The 13348-nt window shown below is 58.6% G+C and overlaps 1 protein-coding gene across 1 annotated transcript; it reads right to left on the bottom strand.

Annotated features, from left to right (window-relative positions):
• Nucleotides 1–555: 555 nt before the first annotated feature.
• PRDM12 (PR/SET domain 12) lies at nucleotides 556–6605 on the bottom strand. The gene is made up of 5 exons (XM_010720900.3): nucleotides 6392–6605; nucleotides 5514–5704; nucleotides 4596–4751; nucleotides 1692–1803; nucleotides 556–938 (listed from the first exon to the last, which is right to left on the bottom strand). The coding sequence occupies exons 1-5, from the start codon at nucleotides 6603–6605 to the stop codon at nucleotides 556–558; spliced, it is 1056 nt and encodes a 351-aa protein (XP_010719202.1).
• Between the last annotated feature and the right edge of the window lie 6743 nt (nucleotides 6606–13348).

Genomic DNA, 13348 nt, shown 5'->3' with positions numbered 1-13348 from the left:
AGCCTCCCGCACGGGGGAGGTGTTCCATCCCTTGGTGGCTCTCAGCTCACCCCTTCCACCGTGGCACCTGCAGACAAACCCCAGGGCACAGCTGGGGTTACAGGGATAGGAATGCGGACTGGGAGGAAAACCCAACTTGGCTGGAGTGGGACTGCCAGGGAGGGAAATCTGTCTCTTGGGAAGAGCCACCGCAGACAAAGCTGATGGCAGCAGCGGGGCTGTGCCACGTCTCCCTGCTGGGCACTCACTGGCACAGAGGAGAAGGGACAAGAGCAATTTTTCCTCCTATCAAATTATCTGTAAAACCCAACAATGACTCATCCAGGTGCAGCCCCAGCACCGAATGCACCAGCAAATCCACATGGGACATCCCGTTGTGCTCCCTTCCCACTTAACCCCATGGAAATGGTGATATTCCCAAGGCAATTCAGCACGTAGAGCAGCCCTGCCTCTGCCCCCGCTCTGCCACAGGCTTCCAGTTCCTCACACATCTCAGTGCCAGTCCTTGCCTGCAGGCAGCGGCCATCCAGAAGCGTGCTGCTGTCATTCCAGGGCTCACAGCACCATGGTGGGGATGTGATGGGCCAGGGAGGCGGGATGGGGAACGGGCAGGGCGGGCGAGTGAGCCTGCAGGGAGGCGTTGGGGGGCCGATGACGGGCGCTTTTCTGGTGTGCCCGCAGCCCGGCAAGCTGGGAGTAGGCACTTTGGCAAACCTGGCACTTGTAGGGCCGCTCACCGGTGTGCAAGCGGACGTGGTTGCGGAGGGTGGAGGACTGGCTGAAGCGACGGTTGCAGAAGCGGCACACGAAGGGCTTGTCCAGGGTGTGGATGCGCATGTGGGAGCGCAGGTTGCTGCGGGAGTTGAAGCCGCGGTGGCAGATGACGCAGCGCATGCGTCCCGTGGTGCTGGCTCCCGTCTCCACTGCGTGGAAGTCCTCTGGGAGCAACATGGGGGACGGTCAGGTAGTGCCCTCTGGGCTCACCCCATTCCCAAGCCATAAGTAACCGCCCCGTGCCCCAGCTGCACGCCGCACCCACAGCAGTGTGTGACACAGGAAGGTGACAAGGAGCTCTGCTTCACTCCCAGCTTCTCCCCCAGTCCTGCTGGGCTCCGCTTCGGGGCTTGCTCAGAGCAGGGAGCACTGGGGGGAGACTCAGCTCAGAGCGCAGCATTCCCTAAAGGGCTCAGGAGCTCCACTGCCTGTCCATGGGAGCTGCTGAGACAGGCGAAGTGCCAAAGCCTCCTGCACTGGCTATTTGGAGAAAGAAGGGTTTGTGCTATTAAATGCAGGGCAGGGAAATAGACGAGCACATCCCGGCACCTCACAGCATGTTGGGGATCCTTCCTCCCTGCCTGGCAGCTCCACGCTGGGTCAGGCAGTGGCTGCTGGCACAACCCCAGCCATGGGCATACTGACACCGAGGGATCCCAAATCACTGGGGATCTGCCCAAACTGCAGGCTCTGTTTTGGAGGAGATGGGCTCTGTCTTACGGGTGAGGCTGACCAGCTCCTTTCTGTAGGATCGTGGGGATATGGAGAGCTGTGTGCCCATGGGACATGCTGTGTTGATCAGAGATCCGTACGCTTACCCTCAGAGAGCTGTGAGTCCCTGCCCCATACCCACCCTGGCCACAAAGCTGGGAGCGGGCTGAGCAGGGAATGACATGGCTGTTTTTGCTGTCACCTACCATGTTTGTTTTTCTTCTGTTCCTCTTCCAGCCCCGGGACACCTGGGATGCCCAGGAAGGTGTTGTGCGAGTTCCCATACCAGACCAGCAGCTCTTGATCCGGAGGAATCATCTAGAGAAGGACACACAGCTGTGGGTGTTGGGATGGCACACCAAGCAGCTCTACCCACATCCTCAGCCGGTCGTTTCAGACTCCTGCAAGGTCCCACTGCCATCGGCACTGCTGAATGCCTCCAGCTCTCCCCAGGCCATGGGCCAGGCACGGCATCACTCAGCACTGTGTACTGCTGGCACTGAGCTGCACCTCGGTCTTCCCCAGGTCCAGGAGTGGGAAAAGGAGCAGCAGTGGGACACAGACCCTGCACATTCCCATAGCTCAAAGAGATAGAGGTGTGGCAGCACACACAGACATGGAGAAATAAGCTATCGTGTGCCCACAAACCGCAGCAAGGCACAGGGAGTAATGACACAGAGATCAGACTTGGTGCCATACACAGTGCTCTGCATGGAGCCCTTGGCACTCCCTGCTGCAGGACACAGCAGCATCTCCCACTCCAGCAGGGTTATTCCCCAGCAGTAGAAATTCAGTTGGAAATGCAGATGCAGCCTTGGGTTCGGCCACCGTAGGGAACCAGCTGAGATCCCAGCGAGTGCTGCAGGAGAGCGTGGTCCAGGCGTGAGATGCTGCCTCTTCCAAAGCCCATTGCCTGCACCAGTCCAAGCGGAGAGCAGGAAGGGCTTTTCTATCAGCACTCCTCCTGTTCCTATGGGAGGACAGCACTCCTCCCACCCTTGATGTTTGGGTTCTGGTTCCGCACTGCAGTGAGAGCTGCCAGGAACAGCGCCCGAGCAGCCCCTGCAGCACAGCCATGGCCAGAGGATGGATGTGCTCACACCACAGCAGCCGCATAGCAACACCACCCTACAAAAATACATTTCTTTTCCCCTTGCAGGTCCCTAGCATTATGGATCTAATTTAGAGAATACTGAGTTTCAGAGGTTGGCTTTCTATACGCAGAGTTCAGGAAAAGCATTTTTTCCCATAAAGTTGAATTGTAAGTCAGGTCGCCGTAGCACTGTTCAAGTGCCTGATTTTAGGCACCTGAAAGCAGGGGTGATTTGGCTCCATATGTTTACATTTCAACATGTGGACATCACTGTGGTTACAGAATCTGAGAGACGGGAGCATCGCTTCCCATCCCAAACCAGTGCTGTTCCTCGCCGTCATTTTCCTTTAACAGAAAATGAATTCTTTTTAATAAAAATAAATATTGCTAGAAAGATTTTTAAGAAGCACACACACACACACACACACACACACACACGTGGATCAGGTGTGTGCGTGTCTATGTGTATGTGTACGCTCTGCTGGGGCTGGCACACACGTAGAGCAGTGCATCCACCTGCACACACCCCAAAGCTGTGTCACCACGGCACATCAGGGCTTTCCAACCTGAGGCCAGACTCACCACCCTCACTGCATTTTCCAACAGCAACAATTTAGAATTGACAAGGAGCGGAACGGGAGAAGCAAACTGGGAAGGATGAGAGGGAACGGGCAAAAAAACGCATGAAAGTAGGAATGCCAAATAGCACCAGGAGCCCCATAAAAGTAATTTGTCACCTTAGAGCTGCAGCAACACCTCTCGCTCTGCCCCACAGTATTTCATTTGTGTGGCTCTGAGTTAAGGGATTAGTGAGCAGAGTGAGCTACAGAAGGAAAACCAAAACCCCCTCCTGTTTTTTCTTCTCTTTTTGGTGCACAAACCTCACGCAGTTGGAGCCAGCAGCCGCTATCAGTGGCTACCATGCCCTGATGGCAGCAGCACAGCAGCACCTCCTGTCCCCACGTCCCCTCCGCACAGAGCTCAGAGCTCTCAGCATAATTCAACTTCACTGTCTGTGTACAGGGAATTAAACACACCAGCCCCTGCGCTCAGATGGTTATCGCCATGCAAAGCCCCTGCTCACACCCTGCAGATAACCATCCCACCACCCCATCGGCTGGGCAGGGAGAGGTCTGTGCAGGATGACAAACACAGTGTGCTCCCAACTACACGGATGTAGCCTGGAATTATTTTGCTTCTTTGCATGATGTAAGAATCAAAACAAACTAAGCTAATGCCGCTAATGCCACACCAGGCACAGCTGCCCACAGGAGCATCAGGACCTAAAGCTGGGCACAGCAAAAGCCTGCAAAGGGATGTGCAGAAGAGGGAGAGCAGCTCGGAGCTCCTCTGCACCCCACTGCTCCTATCCCCGTCCCCGCTGGGATGCTGCCTCAGTGCTGTGCTGCTGCCCACGGAGCAGCTGATTCTCAGGAGCCCCTGCTCACGGGATGGGTGGCTGCCCGTGCTCCTGCCCAGCCAAGACAGCCTCCCAGCAGCGGTGGGGTGAGATGGAGCTGTTCCCTTTCCCACCTCTCTGACCCACACAGTTGCTTGGTGACATCCCTGTGATGCCATCACCGTTCACTGCAGTAGCAGTGGTTCACGGGGATGCATTTACTGCCAGAGCCGCGGTGACCTCCGGGTAAAAGCTGCAGAGCGGAGCGCAGCCTTCACCTGGATTTCACAGAAGCCCCCAGCTTTGGGTTGGTGTTCTACACTAAATCCTGTTTCTCGATACAGCATGGGAATTCTGCTCCTGCCCAAAGGACAAGAAACAGTGCCAGGATTGCAGGGATTGTTCAGATGTTGTGTTCCAAAGTGAGCCTGCTCAGCGTTTGCTCTCCTCTGCACAGCACGTATCGGTGCACCCGCCAAGAGGGAACAGAGCTTTGTTGCCTCCCCAAAGCCCACGCATGGCGTTACCCTGTAGGTCTGGGTGCCAGGGTGCTCCCACAAATGGTCCAGCAGCAGCCCCAAAAACAAGGGAAGGTCAGCAGCTCTGCACCCCACGTACCTCAATGGCTTTGTAGAAGATGCTGTTCCCGATCTGCACCACCTCCAGGTTCTGCTCCTGCTCGTTGCGGGCACATTTGATGTAGGTCATCCAGCTGCGGTGGTCCTCCTGGCTGGCATCAATGAAGTACCGCACCGTGCCGTCCTCGTTGAAGACCTGAGAGGGGAGCACAGGGCTGTAGCGATGCTGCCTGCAGCGAACCAAGCCCTTCCCACAGCCCCAGTGCCAGGGGATGCTCTGAGATAATGTCCCCAAAGCCAGCACGGCCTCGGGGCTGAGACCTCGGGGAGATGCTGCCGCCGGGCTGTGGATGGCGGAGCCTCGCGGCGCAGAACGCGCGTCACAGCAGGGCTGGGTGAGCACAGCCTGGCAGCCCAGCTCCCCGCATCTGTGCTGTGGCCCCAGAAGGGCTGCTCGGTGTGCCGGCATCACCTAGGGGAGATCTGTCCCTGCGTGAAGGAGGAAGGCTCCTGCCAGAGCCAGTCCTTGTGGGCTATGCTTTGTGGGGCAGCAGAAGAAGTCAGGCAAGCTTTGCCGTGCATGAAGCAATCGTAATAAGAAGTGTGAGTCTGGGGCTGAGTGAAACTGGAAATCTGAGCAAAACGCTCCCTATAGCCGCAACGCCCCGGCTGCTCACATCACCCCAAAACCCACAGCACCGCTGCAGGGCTGGGACAAAGCAGGGATGGGGCAGAGCATTGTGTCGCTGGGATCGCGGCGGGGAGCAGCCAGCCGGGAGCATCAGCTCTGCGGAAGGGCAGGGCAGGAGGTGACAAAGCAATGGGGTTTGGGGGACACCCCGAGGGCTGCGCTGCGGAGCTCCCGCCCTGGGGGAGGCTGGGGAAAGCTGAGGCACGGGGCAGGGCTCAAAGAGCACAGGTCAGAGCGCCGGCACCCCGTGTGCTGCGGGACCATTACCTCCCACATCAGGTTGTTGTTCTTGCACAGGTCCACGTGCTCCGGCGAGATCACCCTGCCCGTGAACGGCCCCATCTCGGTGCCGGCCTTGATCCACGTCTTGGAGAAGATGCCGAGCCCTTCCCCGGGGATGGAGCTCTGCGCAATGATCACTTCCGACGGCAGCACCAGGCTGGAGAGCTTCTGCACCTCTGCGGCGACGGGAGCGGGGTCAGAACGAGGCCCCCCAGCCCTCCCCAGCCTCCGGAGCACCCACAAAGCGCTGCTTTGTGCCCCCCAGCCCCGGGCTGAGCCCTGTCAACGCCCTGCCGCGCCCCTCCAAAGCGGTACCCGGATCCCTCCGGGCATTGAGCGGTACCTGGGAACAGCGGCCCGGGCTGGGCAGGGAGCGGGGCTGGGAAAGGGGGTTAAATGGTGTCTATTTCGGCCCATCCAGCAATTTGTCACGCTGTTAAAGTGATCTGCATTCATTAAACTCAACTCGAAAGAAATTGCTAATTCTAAATTCATTAGTCCTTTAGGAATGCTGTAGCGGTACATTGCGGCTGAATGGCGCGAGGGCTTGTTTAAAAGGGCCCAGGAATTCCTCTTACAAAATGGGGAGATGAGATGGTTGACATATCGTGAATGGAAATGGAATTAGCCTTCATGGTAAATTAAGAGAGGAACAGAAATCCGAGAGGGGGAAAAGGGAGCGGGGCCGCGAGAAGGGACATTGTGCGGGGCTGAATGCGGCGGGGACGGAGCCCCGGCCCCCACCCCCGCGGTTTAAGTGGGAACTTTCTCAGGTCAAGCCCAAGTTAACCACATGAATTTAAAGCCCTTCTTTCGCCGTCAGCCGCTGTGACACACCCGGGGGGAGCGGGGCCGCGACTCACCTCCGGAGAAGGACTGCGCCAGCACTTCGGCCGTGAAGGCGGTCTTGGGGCTGCTCTTCTCCTCGAAGAGCTGCTCGCCCAGCACGTTCCTCCAGCGGCCGTAGAGGAAGCTGTGCAGGATGTCGGACGTGATCACCTCGGCCAGGGAGAGCCCCTGCGGCTTCAGGCCGGGCTTCAGCACCAGGGCTTCGGCGGGCAGCACCGAGCCCATCATGGGGGCGAGGCGGGCGGCCGGGCTCCGTGCGGCTCGGCGGCTCCCGCCCGCCTATATATGAGCTTCATTGACCCTCCTAATTGGTTATTAATGACCTCCCTGACGTTGGAGGAGCGACTGGGGCTGCCGGAGCGAGGCGAGCCGTCGGAGCCCCCCTCCCCTCCATCCCTCCCCTCCCCGGGGGTGGGGTGGCTGGAGGGAGGGACACGGCACACACAGCCGCACACACACACACACACATCCACACGCACACGCACAGGCTCGGCACTCCCCCGCACCCCCTCCCTCCCGCCCGCCCCGTCGGGCACCGCTCGCTCCGACCGCTCCGCTTCGCCCCCGACATCTCCCACCCGGCCCCGGAGCTCGTTCCAGGGACAAAACGCTGCGCTTTGGGGCCGCGGAGCTCCACAACGAAATCCGCCTCCCCGACGCCGCCACACACGGCGTCTCCGAGCCTTTCGGCCCCCGACGCCGCGGGGTAACGGGCAGAGCTCCGGTGGACCGGATCCACGCTGTCCCGGCCGCCCCCGACGGGTTTCGCTCTCGGTACCGGGGAGCAGACTCGGGGAGAAGCACGGAGCTCGGTGTCAGCCCGGAACCCGGAGCACTGGGGGCCGTTCCCTAAACGCGGGCGGCCGGCAGCCCCGTATCGGGGTCTGCTCCCCGGCTGCGACAAGCGGGTCCCAAACCCCGCGTCCCCGCTGCGCGTTGCGGGGCGGTGCGGGCAGAGACCGGGCAGGCGCCGCGGAACGCAACCGGGTCTCCATCTCCGGGACTCTGTGCCCGCAGAACCCCAACATCTGAACACAAAATTATTCCCATCCCCTACGGCGACCCCCGCTCCCTCCGAGCCCTGGGCATTCCGCAGCCACCGCTGGTCCCGGGGTGGCACATTTGTCCCCACGGAGTGACAGAGCGGTCCCCACATAAGCAGCACTCCCCCCCTCCCCCGGGGCTCCGTGCCGGCTCAGCAAAGGGTTAATCTTCCCTGGATTTAAACCCGATCCCGCTGTGTCGGAGCTTAGAGCCCTCTCCGCAGCCCCGTTCTTTTGATTTTCATGGGGACGAGGGGCTGCAAAGGGCCGGGAGGCGGGGGGAGAAGAGGACGGGCCCCCAAATTCACCCAGCAGAGCTGGATTCGACATTCCGAGCCCCGCAAAGGGCCGGGGCCGCTCCCAGACTCACCGGGACCCCGCAGCCCCCGGCGGCTTTAGCGGGGTGACCCGACGGGCTGCTCTCCGCGCAGGGCAGCACGGGGAGCGCTGCTACAGCCCAGGTGCGACCGCTTCTTCCCATTAACCTCATCAAGAAGAATGTCAGAAACCCACCCAAAATGTTGATCACAGAATGCGTTTCCTCAGAAAAAGGCAACGCTCCCTTAGGACAGGAAGGTTCACAAACTGCCATGGCTCGGGGTTGGTTTTAATGCACGCACAAACGGGTTGATTTTCGGGTTTCTGGGCTCCGAAGTGAGCGGCAGCTCCGCGCACAGCGCATCAGGTGGAGCCGCTCCGCCGCCGCGGCCGCGCAGTCCCCGCGCTCCATCCCCGCACCGCATCGCCTCTCTCCTCGTCCCGCGACAAAACGATGTCCCCCCCTCCCTCACCCCCCAAAACCCGCGGCCCCCTCCTCGAGTTGGGGGTTCGGGAGGATGGGGGGAAAAGGAAAAAGGTGGGAGGAAAAAAAAAAATCTTCCCGTTTTGTGCTGGGTTTTAAATATCCCCAGCTGTTTTCCAAACCTCTTTCCCCACCGTAGGTGCTTTGCCCCCCCCCGCCGCCGCCTTCCCCTTCTCGTTTCTCTTTTTTAATATCGCAGCTATCCCTCCTTTTTAACATTTAAGAGGAAACAAGTTTAATATTCATGGCTGTTAATAGAGAAGGGCCATTATCGCCGCCCCATTGTTCCGAGCCCCGCACAATGCCGCTTGTATTTTCATGTGTATATTCCCAAAGTTCCTTCTGAGCGTTTAGTGAGCACTTTAATATTCATGGGTGTTAATAGAGAAGCCCTCAGTATATTGGCATATTGTTGGGAGGTGTACATATTGGTCTGACTTTGAATAGCCACAGTCCTCTTTTCTTTTGCTCTGTTTTGCAGGGTTGATGGGCCAGGAGTAAATGGGCATTTTTCCCCCCCGTCTCCCCCTTACAGAGAGAACATCTTTATTCCAGTCCCAGACTTTCTGGTTTCCCATTCAGGACCCTCAGAAATAATGTCAGGCAGAAGAAAAGTGGAGCAAATCAATCTTTCATGGTCTTTTTGAGACCAATTTGACATCCATGGACTCTTCTTTTCTTTCACAGCCTACAAGGGGATGGTCAGGATCTGGACAAGGTTGGGGTCTGATGAGGGGAGACATGGGATCATAATGCAGCAAAGAGAGAAAAGAAAAGCAAAACAAGAAAAGATTGCAGGGATGGGGTGATGGAGGAAAAATGAGGGTGAATGACAGTGCAAGAAAGGAGATTAGAGCCCAGCAGCTGCTTTTTGGGGGGTGGGGGGGAGGGGGGAGCTCTCTCCCCTCTTCCAGCCCTCCGCATGAATAGGATTTGAACAGAGCTGAGATTGATTTATAGTTATTGCAGTTGAACATTTATTGCTCTTAAAGAGTGGCGGGGAGAAAAGAGAGAAAAGGGGTTTGAAAAGCTCCTTTCTGTATTAAAGAGGTATCAAATGAAGACTGCTGAGATAATATACAGTGGCCAATGGGAATTTGATTTGCTTTAAAATTTAACTCTTGTGGGGCCGCGGCTGCCGACCGCTCCGGGGCTGCAGGATAAGCGGGGGATCGCGGCCGCTCCCGGCGTCGGATCCGCGCATCGCTGCGCGGCTGCGGGCGGCAGAAGCGGGCGGATCGCTGCTGCTTCTTCATCACCGCTGTCGTTGTATCTGTGCATATAGGCGTGTGCGTATTTGTTTTCATTTTTATTTTTAAAGGATAGAGTGAATGCAAGCGGGATGCGGAGCTACGAAATGAGCGGCGCGGCGAGGAGCCCTTCTCGGAGCGGAGTTTTCCTGCCCTAAAACCTCCGGTTTCTCTCCTCTCCTGCACCAGAAACGCGAGCGCAGCGCAGTCCCCCCGGGCGCAGAAAGGAGCCCATTGTTCAATGGGGAGAAATACATTTTTAGCGGTGATTGAAAGCTCCCCTCTCGTTTGAACTCTAAGAAGAAAGTCCCTGGCAGCGAAGAGCATCCCCCTCCCTCTGCCCCAACATCTGTTTGGAGCAATCCAGGCTCTAGGGCACAGCTCTGCCCCCTCCCAAAGTCATTAAAAAGATATTAGTTGAGCTGAGAAAAGTCCAGCGCGGCCCCCCAGCCGGTGCAGCGGGGGTGAAAAATCATTAAAGACGATTTTGGATTTACCACCGCTAATACCGGTAGAAGGGACACGCGGGCTCCGAGCTGAAAAGCTGCGCAACGACGAGAGCCGGGCGGTGCCCTCCCCGCTGCCCGCCGTCCCGGTGCCCCAACCCGGCGTGGCGCAGCGCGTCCGACCCCATGAAAGGCTCCGAGCTGCGGGCAGAGGGCGGCGGGAACGGGGCTGCGAGCGGCTCAGGTGCAGCGGCCGCATCCCCTGCACCACCCCGCGCCGCAAACAGGCCGGAGCCGAGGGAAAAGGGGGGGGCAGGAGGGATCATCGCACCCTGCGGGAGCCGGGGCAGGAGGGATCACCGCACCCCTGCGGCTGCCGCAGGAGCCAGGCGCCTCCGAAGTTGCTAAATGTGTCATTTATTAAAGCATTCAGGGGGCTTTTCTTTGGCGTTTGCTTGCAAACTCACAAAGGCCGAGCTGCTGTTTGGGGGTCTTTTCTGATGGAAAAAGGGCTCGGAGACCCCCGGCACAAAAGAAATCCTGGCAGTGCTTTCAATGGCCGGGACTCAATGAGGGGGACCCTGCGCGCAGCGGGCGGGGGCGAGGGGCCGCCCGGTGCTGCCTGAAAGGCAGGCCTGAATGTAATGGGGAGATCGGCGTTTATTTGTTGGGATCACATTTAATTAGCTTAGTACAACCCTTGAAAGACAAAGGGACCTCAATCTGGATCCAATCTGAAGCTCGTTTGGAGAGCGAGGGCTCCTGGAAAAGTCAAAAGAGAGAAAGGAGAAAGAAAAGGGAGGCTGGGAGAGAAAGGGGCCCGGGGGCCCAGCCAGGTGACTGGCACGCGTGAAACAAGGGGGCCTTTTGGGCACAAGGCAGGGCTCAAAAGGGAGGGAGGAAAATAGCCTCTTCCTCAGGTTTTACCTACTTCAACCCTCTGAAGGGGCCGGGGCTGAAAAGCCTCAATAGGGGCTAAGGGGGCTGCAAAGCAAACAGCGGCGCTGGAGAGGGGCTGCGGCCCTACGAGGCAGCAGTTGGCAGCACTCGGTTATGGGAATGCACCCAAATGTTCCCCGTGTCTGCAAAGCCCGGGGATGGGGACGAGGACAGAAGGGGGACGGGGACACACAGCCCTCCGTGCTGCTCCGTGGCCATGCGATGGGGCCAGACGGGGGGTGTCCCTGGGGGTGCTGGGCAGCCACGTGTGTCCCCCACCTCTCTTCCCCCATAGGGACTCCAAAGTGGCCGTCCCCATAGTGCTGCATCTGTGGGATGGAGCTGAGCAGCCTCACCGTACTCTCGCTCAGCCTTTCCTCTGGGTGGGTTCGGGGTGTCCCTGAGCAGTGCCAGCGATGGTTGGGTCCTGAGGGGGCTCAGAGTGCAGAGACCCTCCAGCACAACACCCGGAGCCGGGCTGATCGCACTGCTTGAAGGAGCTTCAGGGCATTCTTTGCCTCCATTTCTCTCTGCGGGAGGCAGCGGAGCTGGGGAGGGAGGTGCTGAGTGCTCTCCCTGCTGCTCTCACTTCATTTCTTGTCTCTTCCCCCCCACTTTTTTTTTTTTAAGTAGTAACTCCTGGATTATTTTGATGAGGTCATGGTACACAAAAGCAAACAGGGAAGGAAAGAGCCCATCTGTGCACTCCCGGCTCCATCCCAGCGCTCAGCACAGCTCAGGTGGCTGCAGATGAGGGATGACTGTGGCACATCACGAGGCTGGTGGGGAGTGGGAGCCTGCAGCCAACCCCACCAGAGCTGCCCCAGAACAGGGAGCATGTATGGACCCCTCCCCAGGGTGGGTGCTGAGGGTGCTCCCCATAGATTGAGGTTGCAGGAAGGAGAAAAGAGGGTTTGGGACTGGAGAAGTGGGAAAATTGCTGCCTGTGTCCTTCCCTCCAGCTGTGAGCTGAGGACAGGGCAGTCGTGTCCCACTGCTGTCTCTCCCGCATAGCAGTGGTTTCACCAGCACTACAACATCATGCTATGCATCCCACCACCACCTCTCCATCCCACCACCACATCCTTCACCCCATCAACATCTCCTGCACCCCACTCATACCCCCCCCACCCCTCTTCCACCCCATCACAAAGTTCTGCATCTCACCACCCTCTCACCCACGTTCCACCACCACGTGCCCGTGGTTGGCCGTGAGCAGGGTTGGGCTGTGGGGCCACGCGGTGCAAGCAGGGATGGGTGACAACGGCAATGAGACCTCATCAGCCCCAAAGCCTTTGTTGTCCTCATTCTCTGCAAAACAAACAGAGTGACGGCTTCTGCTCACCGCAGGACCGACTCCACATTCCCTGTCCAGCGGCCCCAGCACCGGGAGCAGCTCCGGGCACGGAGTGCTGAGTGATGGCTCGCACAAAGGGACGGCACCGCTAATCCCCACCCCGCAGCACCTGCACCCGGCCGGCCGGGATTAGAGGGAGCGCGGAGATCAGAGGCTGCTTTAGAGCAGCCTTGAAATGGGATTTCCTCAAGTGATAAGGGGAAGGCTGGGAAGATGTGCCGAGGTCACAGTACCTGCCCCCTGCGCCTCACCGTGCGCCTTTGGGTCCCTGAGCCACCGAGCCGCAGTGGGAAAATGGCTCTGGGTGCAGGAAAGCGAGGCTGGGAGCAGCCACCCCTCCCACCCACCTTCCTGCAGGCACAGCGCTGCTCCGATCGATGCCCCGTTCAGTGCTCAAGCAAAAAATGAAGTTCTGTGCCCGCTGTCTGCTTCAATCATCATTTCAGTGCAACTCGTGATGGCCACGGTGCAGTTCGTTCTCGAATCATGCAAAATTAAAGCAGGTGTTTTAGCAGCCTGCCTTCTGTTCTCAAAATAGCCCCACGCCCATCGAGGTGCCCAATATAGAGCAGCATCTGCGTGACTGCGAACCCAGGGATGCTTCAGCAGCAGCCAAAGCTCTGAGCTCTGCCCATTGCCTCCCGCTCCCAAACCTTCCGCCCACAGCAGTGCAGAACCCCCTTCCTTCATGAGAATCCCATCAGAGCTTAAATCCACTTCATTTTGGGGATTACAGCGGTGCAAAGCCGAGCAGGAGGCTGCTCCTCTCCTGGAGGAAGCATGAAGACACCATGGCAGCTCCTAGGCTGCGGGGCTCATCTCAGTCACAGACCTCAGAGCAACAGGCGCTGCCGTGGGAGGGACCTCCAGCACATCAGGGACCTACGGTCACACTGAGGATCTCCCATCGCATCTGGATTCTCACACCAACTGCTGTTCTCCCATTGCATTGAGGACCTCCCATCACAACCAAGTTCTCCTGTCACATTGGGATTCTCCCATTGCGTTGAGGTTCTCCCGCCCCGTCGCACCCAGTATCAGCACTCACAGCCCCGGGCCCCACGGAGGCGATGGGGCACCCAGCAGCTCCAGCCCCACTTCTTTGCAGAGCAGAGGTTCGATGGCTGCGGTCCC

This window comes from Meleagris gallopavo, chromosome 19 (genome assembly GCF_905368555.1).
Source record: "Meleagris gallopavo chromosome 19, MGAL_WU_HG_1.1, whole genome shotgun sequence".
Classification (NCBI taxonomy): Eukaryota; Metazoa; Chordata; class Aves; order Galliformes; family Phasianidae; genus Meleagris; species Meleagris gallopavo.
The sequence above is the reverse complement of the archived record's forward strand: the minus strand, read 5'-3'. Positions and strand labels throughout refer to the sequence as shown.